General features: G+C 39.5%; 1 protein-coding gene across 1 annotated transcript in view; it reads left to right on the top strand.

The window, feature by feature from the left end:
- The window catches only part of SRI (sorcin), a 19,787-nt gene extending 6,427 nt beyond the window's left edge, over positions 1-13,360 (top strand). The window contains exons 2-8 of the mRNA XM_008066203.2: positions 789-872; positions 2,593-2,662; positions 8,505-8,548; positions 9,366-9,513; positions 10,095-10,208; positions 10,935-10,993; positions 12,995-13,360. Of these exons, the coding sequence (XP_008064394.2) occupies positions 789-872; positions 2,593-2,662; positions 8,505-8,548; positions 9,366-9,513; positions 10,095-10,208; positions 10,935-10,993; positions 12,995-13,021 (546 nt within the window). The 3' untranslated portion in view covers positions 13,022-13,360. The remainder of the gene's footprint in view (positions 1-788; positions 873-2,592; positions 2,663-8,504; positions 8,549-9,365; positions 9,514-10,094; positions 10,209-10,934; positions 10,994-12,994) is intronic.

Genomic DNA, 13,360 nt, shown 5'->3' with positions numbered 1-13,360 from the left:
TCCTCTGGCGCGCTCGCGGCCTCGCTCCAGGCCCCGGCGGCACGGCCTGTGTCCTCGCCTCCCCCACCCCTGCGCCTTCCGCGGGGTCCGCCGGGCCCAGGCGCGGGTACCTGGGGACCCACGGAGCCCACCCAGATCCGCGGCGTGGAACTTCCAAGTGGTGGTGGCTTCCTCCCTGACTCTCTCGATTTCCTCCCAAAGCCATAGTGGGCATTTTATTCTAGAATGGTTCTGCGATCTACCTTCCTCCCTTAAAAAAAAAAAAAGAAAAATCAAGAGGGGGGGAAAAGTCGGAAAATCCGCTAGAGTACAAGCCCTGCAGGAAGGCCGCCCCGCCGAGCGTGTGGGAAGCGCGTCGTCGTGGAAACTGTTTCTGAGCAGTGTTCCCCACCACCCTAGGCTACACCTGCTTCAGTATTTCACACCAACTCCAGCCCTACCTGGTACTTCAGACACTTTTAAAACACCATAAAAAGCTATAGAAACAAAAGGACAACGGTTTCAAGTCCTGCCCTTAAGTTGCTTGCCGAGCTTGCATCCTGTTAACCTGCAGGTTCAAAGGGATTTTAAAGTTCCTTCGTATGTGCAGATACAACTTTTATGACAACTCGTTGTGGTCCAGGTCGCCAGTTTTTAAATTAGGGGATGAGAATGAAAGAAAAGGGTGGGGTGGGGACAGAGACTGCCTGGTGGGGAGGCAGGCAGTTATCTGGCTTTGTACAAAGCCCTCAGTGGTGAAAAAGCAAACTGAAGTCAGCAGAATGATGTGCTTGTTTCTTGCTTCACAGTATGGAGGGGCTCCTGGAGGGCCCGCGTTTCCCGGACAGACACAAGATCCGCTGTATGGCTACTTTGCTGCTGTAGCCGGACAGGTTAGCTTTTTCCCTTTAATATTACAGAATTGTCATACTCTGCATTTGTGTTCGTTTTTGATATAATGGCCCCCAAACGAACTTTTCTCTGGAACTAAGTCTCTTTGGTTCTGCAAAAGAGAAAAAAGAACCGAGGGTTCTTTATTTCTTACTTTAGTTTTTTTATTTCTGAATGTTCTGAACAAATTAAGACATTGTTGCTTTTATATATGTGAGTTCAGTTTGAAACAAAACTTGTGATTGAATTAGGGTCAGACTGAACAAAATAGAGGGTTATCAGTATACTTTGAAGGTCTGTAGGCTGAAAAGATGTCTTTAGAACTGTGAATTGTCAGGGTCCAGGGTGCTTTCAAGAGAAGAAATTCAAAATCTGGTGAACATAAGCCCCTGTTTTTATATCTTAAAGACATGTATTAGTAATTATGTAGCCAGATTCTAATGAACGCTTTCTGGGTTGAATTTGTTAATCATTTACTCCCCTAAGAAATAGGTGTGTATGGCAAACCCCCACCAGCTTCTAAATAAGAAAGTTACTATTCTCTTTTTAGTATCAAGGAGTTAATCTTGTAAACAGTTTAGTTTCTCTTTTATGTAGGTACTGTTACTAGGTCAGCTCTTCCATGTCCTTATTAAGTGTTGTGGCCCGTTGACCCAAAGAAACCATTAAGGCCAGCTCCCCAAGACCTTTTACTTGTCCACATTCTGAGTTGTAGGACAAGTGCTGTCTCACCTGAGGGAGAATACATTCCTAGCTCATGAGGTCACCGTGTGTAGTAAATAACCCAGACATATCCAGAGGGGAACTTTGTGAATTCAACTTGTTTTGATCAAAAGCTAGAAATAGCAAAATCTTAATGTGAAAACTGGAATCGTATGGGATAAAAACCTAAGGTAGCAGTGTAAGAACTATAGCTTGAGAAACTGAATGGAAAATTGAGTCTAAAACTGGAAGACCTTCCCACTTAAGTATCTGCTTAATCTGTTAATGATCTGTATCTTTGAAACCTTAAGACTAGCATTCTTGGATTGCTGGTGCCTCCAGTGTGTAAGTGACCCCACCTGCTTAGCTTTCAGCAGCCCTGGCTTGTATTTAGCATACCCATTGTCTTTCAGATTATTGATCTGGCTCCTCATTTATAATTTATACTACCATTGACTTGGGTATTTTATTTTAAAATCCCTAAAAATAACATATCTAGTTCTTATCCAGTTCGCCCAATGAGTGGGTACTGGGAACCTGACCTATACCTTCCAGACATTTGTGCTCTGAAAAAAAACATTCACCATATCTTAAGAAAAGGTGACCAGTGAGTCCTTTTTCTGTTTGAACCAAGCTTCCTATTTACTGATGTCTGCTGTGTACCCTGCTCTCTCCCTCCCCCTCAAAAAAGAAGAAAAAGTAGAAAAAGGAATACCATGTTTTAGCAACTCCATAAATAATTTTATTTTAAAAGGCTTAACTTTGATAGTTTCCTAGCTCGGACTGAAGAAGTATAGTTGCCAAGACAGACTCTCACTGTCATTATTGACTTATTTTTAGAAGTAGGATAAGGAAAAGAATACCCACTTTTGCAAGGGATCCTCTTTAAAAAAAAAAAAGTCTCATGCTTGATGCCACTCATTTTCTTTATTATCGTTGCTTCATTGGACAATGAAGGTAAACAAAGAGCTTAAAAGTACAAATCACTATTGTGATTCCTTTTCCTGTTTTTTTTTAAAGGATGGGCAAATAGATGCTGATGAATTGCAGAGATGTCTGACACAGTCTGGCATTGCAGGAGGATACAAACGTAAGTTGACAGTCCCAGAGTTCCTCTATAAAGTGCTTTATATTTAGCTGTTACTTATGATCATAGCCTTCAGGGAAACTGAGTTTTCCTGATCCAGCAAAGTTTAGTTTCAGAAGCTTCAGAAGATTCTCATTTCAAAATGCTGCTTTTAAGACAGTTCTTAATAAATCATTCCACTTTACCTGCCAGTTTAGTGGATTTCTTGAATTTGGGTGTTGCATATTTTGAACAGTGAGTTAGTTGGGGTGGCCTCATTCATGGAGCACAGGTTAAGGCGCTGAAATGAAATCTACCAGGTCAGGTGTCGTTCATGATAGGAGTTAACTTTTACTGTTATTTACCAAGAGCCTACTCTGCCCCAAGCCTGGCACTTAGAGCTTGGAGTGGCTTGTCCTGGCACTAGTAGTCCCCAAGTGGCCCATCCTGCACTCCTGGTCTTGGAGCTGGGGGCATGCTCCTGACATTGTGAATAGTTACCTTGACATCCTACAGGTCTTTCCTCTTTCTGCTTCAGAGAATGTGTTCAGGCTAAGTAGGAAGTGCCCTTTCTACTTTTTGAACTTACAATAGTTGTTCTCATCCCTCTCCTCCTCAGTTCCTTACACACTGGACCTTCAGCCCTGTAATCCGGCGCTTGCCCCACCTTCCTGCCTTTTGAGCTCTCTGCTTCAAGCTGCAGGTGGTGAAATGTTGTAAAGACACTGCATGCCAGCTGGGACATCTCACCAGCCCACACACTCCACATACTTTCTCTTCAAATCAGATCTTGATCATGACAGATTTCCAGGGTAGAGAATAGTGCCTTAGCTCAGATGTGTTCCATGCCAGCTTCTTTGCCAGTTTTAATTGGGACAAAACATCAAATTGAAGACTGAGTTTCATGGTAAGCTGTGGATTAAAATGCTTAAACTAGAATTCACACCTGAGGATTTATAGTGACATTTTTTGACAGTTCAATGTGGCATATTTATTAGATGACTGAACTATTTGTGTTTCTTTTTTTTAATCATCCCTTGTTTTTTGTGATCTTAGTATCCTGTTACTGTTTCCTAATTGTAGGAATTATTTACAAAAAAAGAACCTTTCAAGTTTCTATTATTTATTCTGGTCCTAAACAAAAGGAGTGCTTTCTAGATTAGGGGATTTTTCTTTTTTTTTCCTTTATTTTATTTTATTTTTCTGTTGTAGGCAATACATTAAAATTGTTCATTGTTATCCTCAAGCAGTTGAGCTAGTGAACAAGAATGTCTAATAGCAGGGTTTACCAGAGTGAGGTGATGTCAAATCACCTCAACATAGACAATTATTCTACAGTCTTTCAGTAGAAGAGATGTGGCAAGTTTTAAAATCTGAGCAACGAAGTGGATTGCATATTCTTAGCAGTTCTTTTAAAAATTCCATTTGAAAAAGCCACATTTGGCTGGGTGCAGTGGCTCACGCCTATAATCCCAGCACTTTGGGAAGCCAAGGTAGGAGGATTGTTTGAGCCTAGGTTTTCAATACCAGCCTGGGCAACATAGTGAGATGTCTCCACAAAATAGTAAAAAAAAACCAATTAGCTGGGCAAGTGGTGCGTGCATGTGGTCACAGCGCTTTGGGAAGCTGAGGCCAGAGGACTGCCTGAGCCCAGGAGTTTGAGACCAGTCTGGGTCTCAAAGACCTTTGTAGAGACCTTATCTCTACAACAAGTCAAAATGGTTAGCTGGGCATGGTGGTGCACACCTGTAGTCCTGGCTACTCGGAAGGTGGAAGGATCACCTGAGCCCAGGAGGTTGAAGCTTCGATAAGCTGTGATTGTGCCACTGCACTCTAGCCTGAGTGACAGAGTTAGACCCTGACTCAAAAAAATTTAAAAAGCCACATTTAGGGATGGCCTTAGATCAGTGGAGGGGGGATGTGATTGAATTGATCCTCTGGTGGCTATAATGAGCCACAGAACCAATGTGCTTGTGAGGTGCCAGCGTTTCATAATACAGAAATTATGCAGTCATTGGTCTTTTAAAACCAGCTTGCAAATAAAAAGCACAGATCCAGAGTGGGTGGGCAAGTGGGATAGCTCAGTACCCACGGGCCCCTTCTTAAGCAGTTTAAAAGGAGGCATTTCTACCTGGAGGTAGGGTTGATGAGGGAAGTTGCTCTAGTCTTTAAGACAGTAATTCAGCTTCTCTTTTTTACCTTGGGTTTAATTGCTCTGTGGTAAGTTTGAGAGAAACAACTGGAGGTAGAGTTTTCCTGCTGCATTTGTTGTATGTTTCTACTAGAAGAAAATATGTTTGAGGCATTCTAGGAGAATGAGCAGAAGAGAGGAGAAAGATACAGCAAAAATTCCTTTGAAATGACTTTAAATAGACTTAGCACTAATCAAAGTATTTTTGGAGGAAAAGTAGAGTTAACAAAATTGAACATGAGTTTTTTCCTCACCCATGTACTTAATAGACTTCGCTGTTCTAGTTCATTAGAACTGTCTGGAATGGTAATTTCTTAGTATGTTCACTTTTGTTCACTGCCCTCTTCATTTCCCCCCTTTCAGATGCTTCTCACAAAAGATGACCAGATCCTGTTCTTCCTTACTCACAGCTCTAACCTGTCACTCTCCTCCTCAAACAATCATTACTGGATTCTTGGTGCCCATAATACAAAGGCTGACAGCTTAGAAGGAATTCAGGATACTCTGCAGTGCAGCCTTGCCTAGCCAGCCACATTTCCCCACTCCCTCTATGCCCTTAAAAGTCATGTTGAGCTTGTCCACATGTGCTTTGCCTGCCCTGGACTTCCTGCTTCTCTCTTTGCTTATGCCAGTCCTTGGCTGTCACAGATCCCCCATCGTTCCTGTTATTCAAGGCATAGCTTAATTCCTACCTCTTCTATGAAATCTTTCCTGATTCTCTTACTAGGAAGGAGCTTCTTACTCCCCAGTACCTCCTGGTACTCTCTGGTTCCCCCATTATGACTTACCACTCTCCACCTTGATTGGAGTTGTGTGTGTCTGTGACTTCTTTTCCCCTGTTTGGGAAGTAGTCAGTTTCACTTTTGTTCTCCAAAGTTCTTGGTCCCCTGAGCCCTACACATAGTAATACTTAACAGGTGGCTATTGATTAAATATGGAAAATTTTCTAAATATGGAAAAATTATAGCCCTATACCCTCATTGGTAAAACTATGCATTACTTTTTAAGTATCAGTAAAAATTAGATTTTATTCAAGAAACACATTCCTTCTTGAACTGAAAGGGGGATAAATATAGACTGCTTTTTTTGTAGGGCTGAGAATTCATTCTTATCCTCACATTCACTTGTCCAACCAATGCATTTTTAATGGATGCTTCCTGTGTGCTAGGTACTAGGTGTGCAGCCACAAGCAATGCCTAGGTGTTGTGAAAAACACTGGATAAGTAAGGATAAAGGTGGTAGGATCACATAGGACTGGCACACAACCCAGACAGGAGTCAGGAAAGTTTTCCTTGCAGAATTGATACCTACACTGAGGAGAAGTGAAAGTCAAGCAGAAATGAGGCTGACCAAGAAGTGGGTGGGATGGGGAACTGGTGTTTTAGGCAGATAGAGCAGCATGTTCAAAAGACCAGAGCATGGGCAATCCAAGAACTGAGAAATTCCCCCATAAAGATAGTGTAGGGGGCTGAATGAGAGTAAGAAAGTAACTTGACTAGGAAAATAAGTATGTGGCCTTACATGCCAGTCAAGGTGTTTGAACTGTATCCAGAAAGCAGTGGAATGCCATTACTGGTTTAACATAGCCACCCCTGACTGCAAGATAAAGATTAAATGGGGGATATGAGTATAAAGCAGGGGTCAAGGATACCCATCAGGACAAGTGAAGTCATAAAAGGGAGAGAAATGCTAACTAAACCAAGGACGTAATAGTAAAAATGGACCCTAAAGTTGCTTAGAAGATGGATTGATTATCTGGGAGAGGGAACTGGGGATACTACCAAATTTCTGCTTTAGGTGACTGCTGAGTGAATGTGGTGCCATCCATAAAACTGGGAGACAGAGATGCCGTCTGCCTCAAGGCCCCTAAAAACAGGGATGTGAGCCAAACATGATTGGCACTGTCCTGTGGTTGTCAAGGCAGCCAGAGCAGCCATTCCTAAACTTGAGCGGCATCAGCATGACCTTGGAAAGCTTGCAAAAACCAGATTGCTGGGCCTTGCACTGGAATTCCTTATTCAGGAGGTCTGGAGTGAGCCCTGAGAATTTCACATAACAAGTCTCCACATGATGCTGGTCCACGCTGAACCAACTGCTTTAATGTGAAAATATATGACTGGGGTTTTGTTAAAATTCGGATTCTGATTTTGTTAGTGTAGGTTAAGGTCTGAGATTCTGCAATTCTAACAAGCTCCCAAGTAATATTAATATGGCTGGTCCAGGAATTAGGCTTTGAGGAGAATGCTGGTCTCGATCCTGGCTGTTCACTGAAAATCTGCTTTTTAAAAAATACTGATACCGAGGTCCTAGACTCGGAGAGTCTGATTTAATTGTTCTGTGGTGCAGCCTAGATATCAGGATCATTTCAAGCTTCTGGGTGATTTTCTTACTGTCCAGCTGTTGCCTGAGTTAAAAATAAAAAAGAGAGAGAGAAAATAAAGCTTTTGTGTGATTCTGATAAGCACCAGAATTGAGAACCACTGGACTAGATTAGAGAGACTATGTAATTACTACACCACTTAAAATTGAGAATGAAGAATTGATCAGTTCTTTCTTATAAGTGTAGAAAAGTGTTGCCTCTTCCTCTCACCTCCGAGAATATTATCTGTGGATCGAATGGAGACTGAAGGACCAAAATAGAAATAGTCTCCCATATTTGACTTCCAGTAAAGGATATGCCAAACACAGGAATCTGGTAAATGTGAAAAAGCTATAGTTTGCACTGTTTGGAAACATTACAGTAATTAGTTAGCCGGTTGTGTTTTAAGTTTGGTTAGAGAAAAGATATGAAGCTAGAAAGAGCTGTAAAAATTTTAGTTCTGTATGCCTCTTAACAAACTTGCAGAATGTATACTAGCTTTTCCCACATGACCCTTGTAATTTCTGCCTTTTAGCCTTATGGCATCTTTGTACTTAGGCAGTTTCTTCAGTCATTGATTCCCATTAAGGCCATGTAAGATATTAGGGGCTCTTTATTGTTAACTTCCTGTTGCTCAGATAAATTACCATTGGATGTGTTCTGGTTTGGTTGCAGAAGTGAGCTACCAAAATGCCCACAGAATGCTCCCAGACCGAAGGTAAACTACAAAGGTTGTGAACAGTGGCTACTACTGAACCGGTCTTCGGGTCTTACCCAGAGTACCTCTTATTTAACAAAAATTCTAATAAGTATATTTTTCTGGGTTCATATATAAGCAAAGAGGTCATAGACTATTTGAGGTAGGAGGTTGTAGCTCAGTGCCTGACATTAAAGGGAAAAGACAAAAAACAATTTGACACAAAATGAGCAAAATCAGATATTTATAGTCATTTTTGAATAGGATCAAAGCAACCCTACCTTTGCACCCATGATAGGGGATATAATACATTATGGTTCTTTATGGTGGATTGAACTCATTATATTATACTTTTAAAAACAAGTATTAACAGTACTATGCAATGCTTTTTAAAAAAATCTCTATTAAAGTTGTTAAAGTCAAATTTGAGTTCTAAAAGGAATCCTCTTTATCTGGAAAAAATTTATTTTGAAACTCCATATAATTTAGTTACATATAAATTGAGTAGCATATAAAAATAAAAGTGTATAATTATATTCCTGGCTAATTTGACTGTATCCAATGTAATGGGAATTTTTGAAGTTGTATTAATGTACATATACTTTTCTTGATTTAACAGCTTTTAACCTGGAGACTTGTCGGCTTATGGTCTCAATGCTGGATGTATCCTTCACCTTGATTGTTGTCTAGCATTTTTTTTTTTTTTGACAAAAACTTCCTTCTTAAAGTAATTCATCTAAGAATTTATATCTAGTAAACACAAAGTGATGAATGAGCACTAGAAAGCTCTCTGAAATAATTAGCTTTTAGGATATAATTTGGTGTAATAAAAGGAAGGAAAGAAGTTTAGTAAATAATACATTGATAGTTCAAGAATTCATGGAAGCATTAAGGCAGAACAAGTATAGAAACCAGAGTGTCAAAAAAGCTTTTTATTCTTTAACATTGATGGCTCTGCAAGTGATGGGATTTTACACATCCTAGTTGTTTGGACTCAGTTTAACTGGTGCTGACCATGTGGTGCCTGCCTTCCCACTTCATTTTCCAAAAGTCAAATCTTTGCATCTGAGAAGACTAAACAAAGCAATGAAAGGAAGATGCCAGAGATGACCCTAGGACAGACAGGAGGATAAAAGCATAGGCTAGAGCACTCAGAAAGTGTAGCCTAGTTCCTGAAATAAGACCACTGCTAATATGTGGCTCACAGTGGTGGTGTTATTTCCTTGTAATCAGATCATATGGCTTATCTTTTTCCCACAGTAAAAATAGGTAGAACTTTTTTCTGCAGACCTTTTTAAATGATATTTTTAAATCATTAATCTCATGTTTTTATTATATCATACCAAGAAGAATATGCAGTAACTAGTTTTTTAACCATTTTGGTGGGAAGAACATTGAATTCCCCTTATCCTTGATCTTTCATTTCCTCATTAGAAAATGTTGTACAATAAAGAAGCTCTGATCCTTGATTACAGTTCAGAGAGATATGTCTGGCACAATGGGTTTCAATGAATTTAAAGAACTCTGGGCTGTACTGAATGGCTGGAGACAACACTTCATCAGCTTTGACAGCGACAGGAGTGGAACAGTGGATCCTCAAGAATTGCAGAAGGCCCTGACAACAATGGGTGGGTGTGACCAACTAGAAGTCTCTATATATTGGTTGAAATTAGTTGTTTTTTCTTAACCTTTTTTTTTTTTTTTTTGAGTTGGAGTCTCACTCTGTCACCCAGGCTGGAGTGCAGTGGCACACTCACAGCCACCCCAATGTCAACCTGCTGGGCTCCAACGATCCTTCTGCCTCAGCCTTCCAGGTAGCTGGAACTATTGATGTACACTACCATGCCCAGCTAATTTTATATTTATTGTAGAGTTGACGTCTCAACAAGTTACCTGGGCTGGACTCAAGCCTATGGGCTCAGGCAGTCTACTTGCCTCAGCCTCCCACAGTGCTGGGATTACAGGCTGAGCTACTAAGCCTGGCCTGTTTTTTATTTCTAAAAGTAAGTGCTACTTGAAGGCAGTTTTTATTTTCTTAGATGGCCAGGAAGATGCCAGAGATGACCCTAGGACAGACAGGAGGGTAATTAGAAATTGTATGTGTTCACAAAAATGAGTTCACAGTCTTAAAAAATTGTACTTGATGACTTTTTATTTATTTTGGGGGCAATTCTTTAACTTTTTTACTGGATGATTTTCTTCCTTTCAGGATTTAGGTTGAGTCCCCAGGCCGTGAATTCAATTGCAAAGCGATACAGCACCAATGGGAAGATCACCTTTGATGACTATATTGCCTGCTGCGTCAAACTGAGGGCTCTCACAGGTGTGTTCTGTGAGGTCATGCAGGAAGATACAGTTTTTATGACACTTCATTTCTCAGTGCTTCTGAACTTTTATTCTCCCCACAGTGTTTTTCCCTGCTTTAGTAGATTTGTAACATTACTGTTAAGCATATCAGCAGAATAATTTTTTTTCAGAATTTATTTTGAATTGGTAAGTAGTCTGCCATTCAAATAATCTTAATTAAATTTTACTAAAATATTCCAAGACATAAATCAGCTAATTTGTGCATTTTTTATCAGATTATGATGATGAGTGATTTCTCTCTGGAATGTGAAATACTTGAAAAGAGTGAAATTACCCTTTTTAACAGGGCAGAGCTAAAATGGAGGGGATATTTGATTACAGCACATTTGTCATACCAGGGATCCTGTCCTTTTCTTAATTAAACAGTATCTGTGTTATTAAGATGTTTGAAATTTTGTGCTTTCATCACAATTCAGTAATGGCCTCAGAAGGTGCACAGCTTTTACTGCCCTTGGTATAAGCCATTTCCTTTCAGCTCCACATTGAAAAAGACAACCAGCTTCTGCCTGTTATACTACTTTACTTTATATTAAATATTTTACTATTTGCTATGGTCTTTTGTGTATGATAACTAGTTATACAGTTTAAATGGTACTACAGTTTGAACCCAATGCCATAATAACTTTTGTGGTTTTGGAAAAAGCATTTAAAGAAAAACTTTAAACTTTACTGTTTTTTACAGACAGTTTTCGAAGACGGGATACTGCCCAGCAAGGTGTTGTGAATTTTCCATATGATGATGTAAGTCTTAGAAATTAAGAGCTAAGTGGATGAGTAAGATGTATACCAGATGGGTATTCCTTTTGAAATTAGCTACTAAAAACATTTTAAAGATGCCAGAGAAATCAGGGATTAAACTATCAGGAGTTTTCATCCAGAATTTATTAATTATATTTATTAATCTTATCTATAGACTACTGTTTGATTTCCTTTCAGAGACCTTGGTCCAAGGCTCAGCTTGTTGCATTTATTAGCTGGTACTTTAGCAGGTTTCTTAATTGCTGTAAGACTGTTTGAATAAAATAGTAGTAATAATGCCTTCCTCACTGGGCTGTTGTAGGATTTCCATCACAAATGTCCTCAGAAAACCTCACGCAGATAGTGTGTCTGCTTTTGCCTTCCATAAATAAGTCATCTCAGTCACTGAGAAGTAGCTGGAGTGTAGGGGTACAGTCACGGTTCACCACAGCCTCAACCTTCTGGGCTCAGGCGATCCTTCCTCCTCGGTTATCTGAGTAACTGGGACTACAGGCCTGTACCACTCTGCCTGGCTAATTTTTTGTAGACTCACTGTGTTGCCCAGGCTGATCTCAGAACTCCTGGGCTCAAGCAGTCTTCCTGCCTCGGCCTCCCTAAGTGCTGGGATTACAGGCATGACCCACCGCGTGCAGCCTTAAGGCACAGTTTCAAACAAGTTTATTACCAAACAACTGTACTAAATGAGGGAGGGTAAGGTCACATAACCAGTGTGAACATAACCAAGTACCACCTTTGATGCCATTAGTTGACTATACCTAACAAAGCCAGTGAGCTGTCTAGTTGTTTCTTCAGTTTTTGCCCAGCCATTGATTTTAAAAAATCACTTTTAGGATGGAAATCACTGAATGTTCTAAAACGTTTTTCCATTACAAAATATAAAGATGGCATAGGCTTATATTTTTGGTGTAGCAGCTGCCTCAGTTATGACTACATTTTTAAAAGCTCAATAAGAGTGTGTAAAAATGCTTGTTCTGCTTAAGGATGTGTTTTCTGTAGTGTTCATCAGCTTCTCAGTTACAGGCCTGTCACTGTTTCCAACAATCCAGAGGCTGCCTGGGGATGGAAAGAAAATGGGGTTTGGCCTTGTCAGCCACTTAAAAGATTTCTAAACATTTTGATACTTAGTTTCCTCTTCTCTAAAATAGGAGTAATCAGCTTGGCCTTGTGGAAAACTGCAAGGATTTTCCACAACACACAGTACCCTACCAGTTTGTGAGAGTAAAAAAGCAAGATAGAAAGAGCAGAGAGTCTGTTGCTATTTTGTTAGCAGGGAAGCCAACATTTCATAGCAAATTCTGCTTCTAATCTCAGGTTTCTGAATTGTTGTAAAAGGGTCAGCTGTTCTGTTTCTGTGCATACATATATTTATTTGCATTCTAGGACTTACTTTAATAAAGTAGATTTTAAGGGAATAAACTGTTTAAAGGTGCTCCATTAGAGTAGCAGAGTGGCACTATGCAGTTTGGAAGTCCCTACGTGATAGAACAATATAAACTTCAGCTATTTCTATTTGTGGGTAAATTCCTTATATATATATAAGGATTTATATATATATATATATATGACTTTAGAAACAGTATATATATAAGACTATATCTATATCTATCTATATACTTATTTTTTAGTGAGAAGTAGGATTTATTGAGAGGACAGAAGAAGCTCCCACAGTGGGAGGGAATCTGAAGGGGTTGCCCTGAGTCTTAGATATTTGGAATTTAAGTAATTCTTTATCTGTTGGAGAAAACCTATTTCCTATAAAAATTTTTGATGTGAGAAACCCACTGGATTTTATATTAGACTGCTTCCCTAAGAAAAGTTATCTCTCTTTTTCCATTATTTATTTATATCTTACAAAATTGTGTGGGAGGGAGTATTGCCCACAACGTAAATAAGAAAACCAAAATGTAAGCTGCCTAAAGATAGGCTGTGGCATACAGAGTATTTTGATGTCTATAGTGTGACACTGACTTTTCTCTCTTACAGTTCATTCAATGTGTCATGAGTGTTTAGGTGAGGAGGAAGCTGCATGAACTGGTCAACATTCCAACTGGAGTTAGCATCTGCTCTTAACTTTTTGCCTTCAGTAATGTGTGTAAATTACACCGCCGCTTTCCCTTAGCAGCTATTGTAAAGGTTTATTACATTATGTACGACTGAAGTTTTAAATTTTGATAATAAATTCTTTGGAACTTTAATAAGACCAAATTTGTTATACCATTTAGAACTTCTTTGAGACATTATCAATCATGCTTTATTTTCTAAGCCTCTCTTATGTAAATTTAAGTATGCAAAATGTTGAAGGCCCATTATATATTTTTCATTGTGAGATATTAAAAACTTTTAATCAGA

Source organism: Carlito syrichta, unplaced genomic scaffold, assembly GCF_000164805.1.
Source record: "Carlito syrichta isolate Samal-C Ts95f unplaced genomic scaffold, Tarsius_syrichta-2.0.1 Scaffold308855, whole genome shotgun sequence".
In the NCBI taxonomy this organism is placed as follows: domain Eukaryota; kingdom Metazoa; phylum Chordata; class Mammalia; order Primates; family Tarsiidae; genus Carlito; species Carlito syrichta.
Note: the sequence above shows the minus strand (reverse complement) of the source record. Positions and strands in the feature narration are given on the sequence as shown.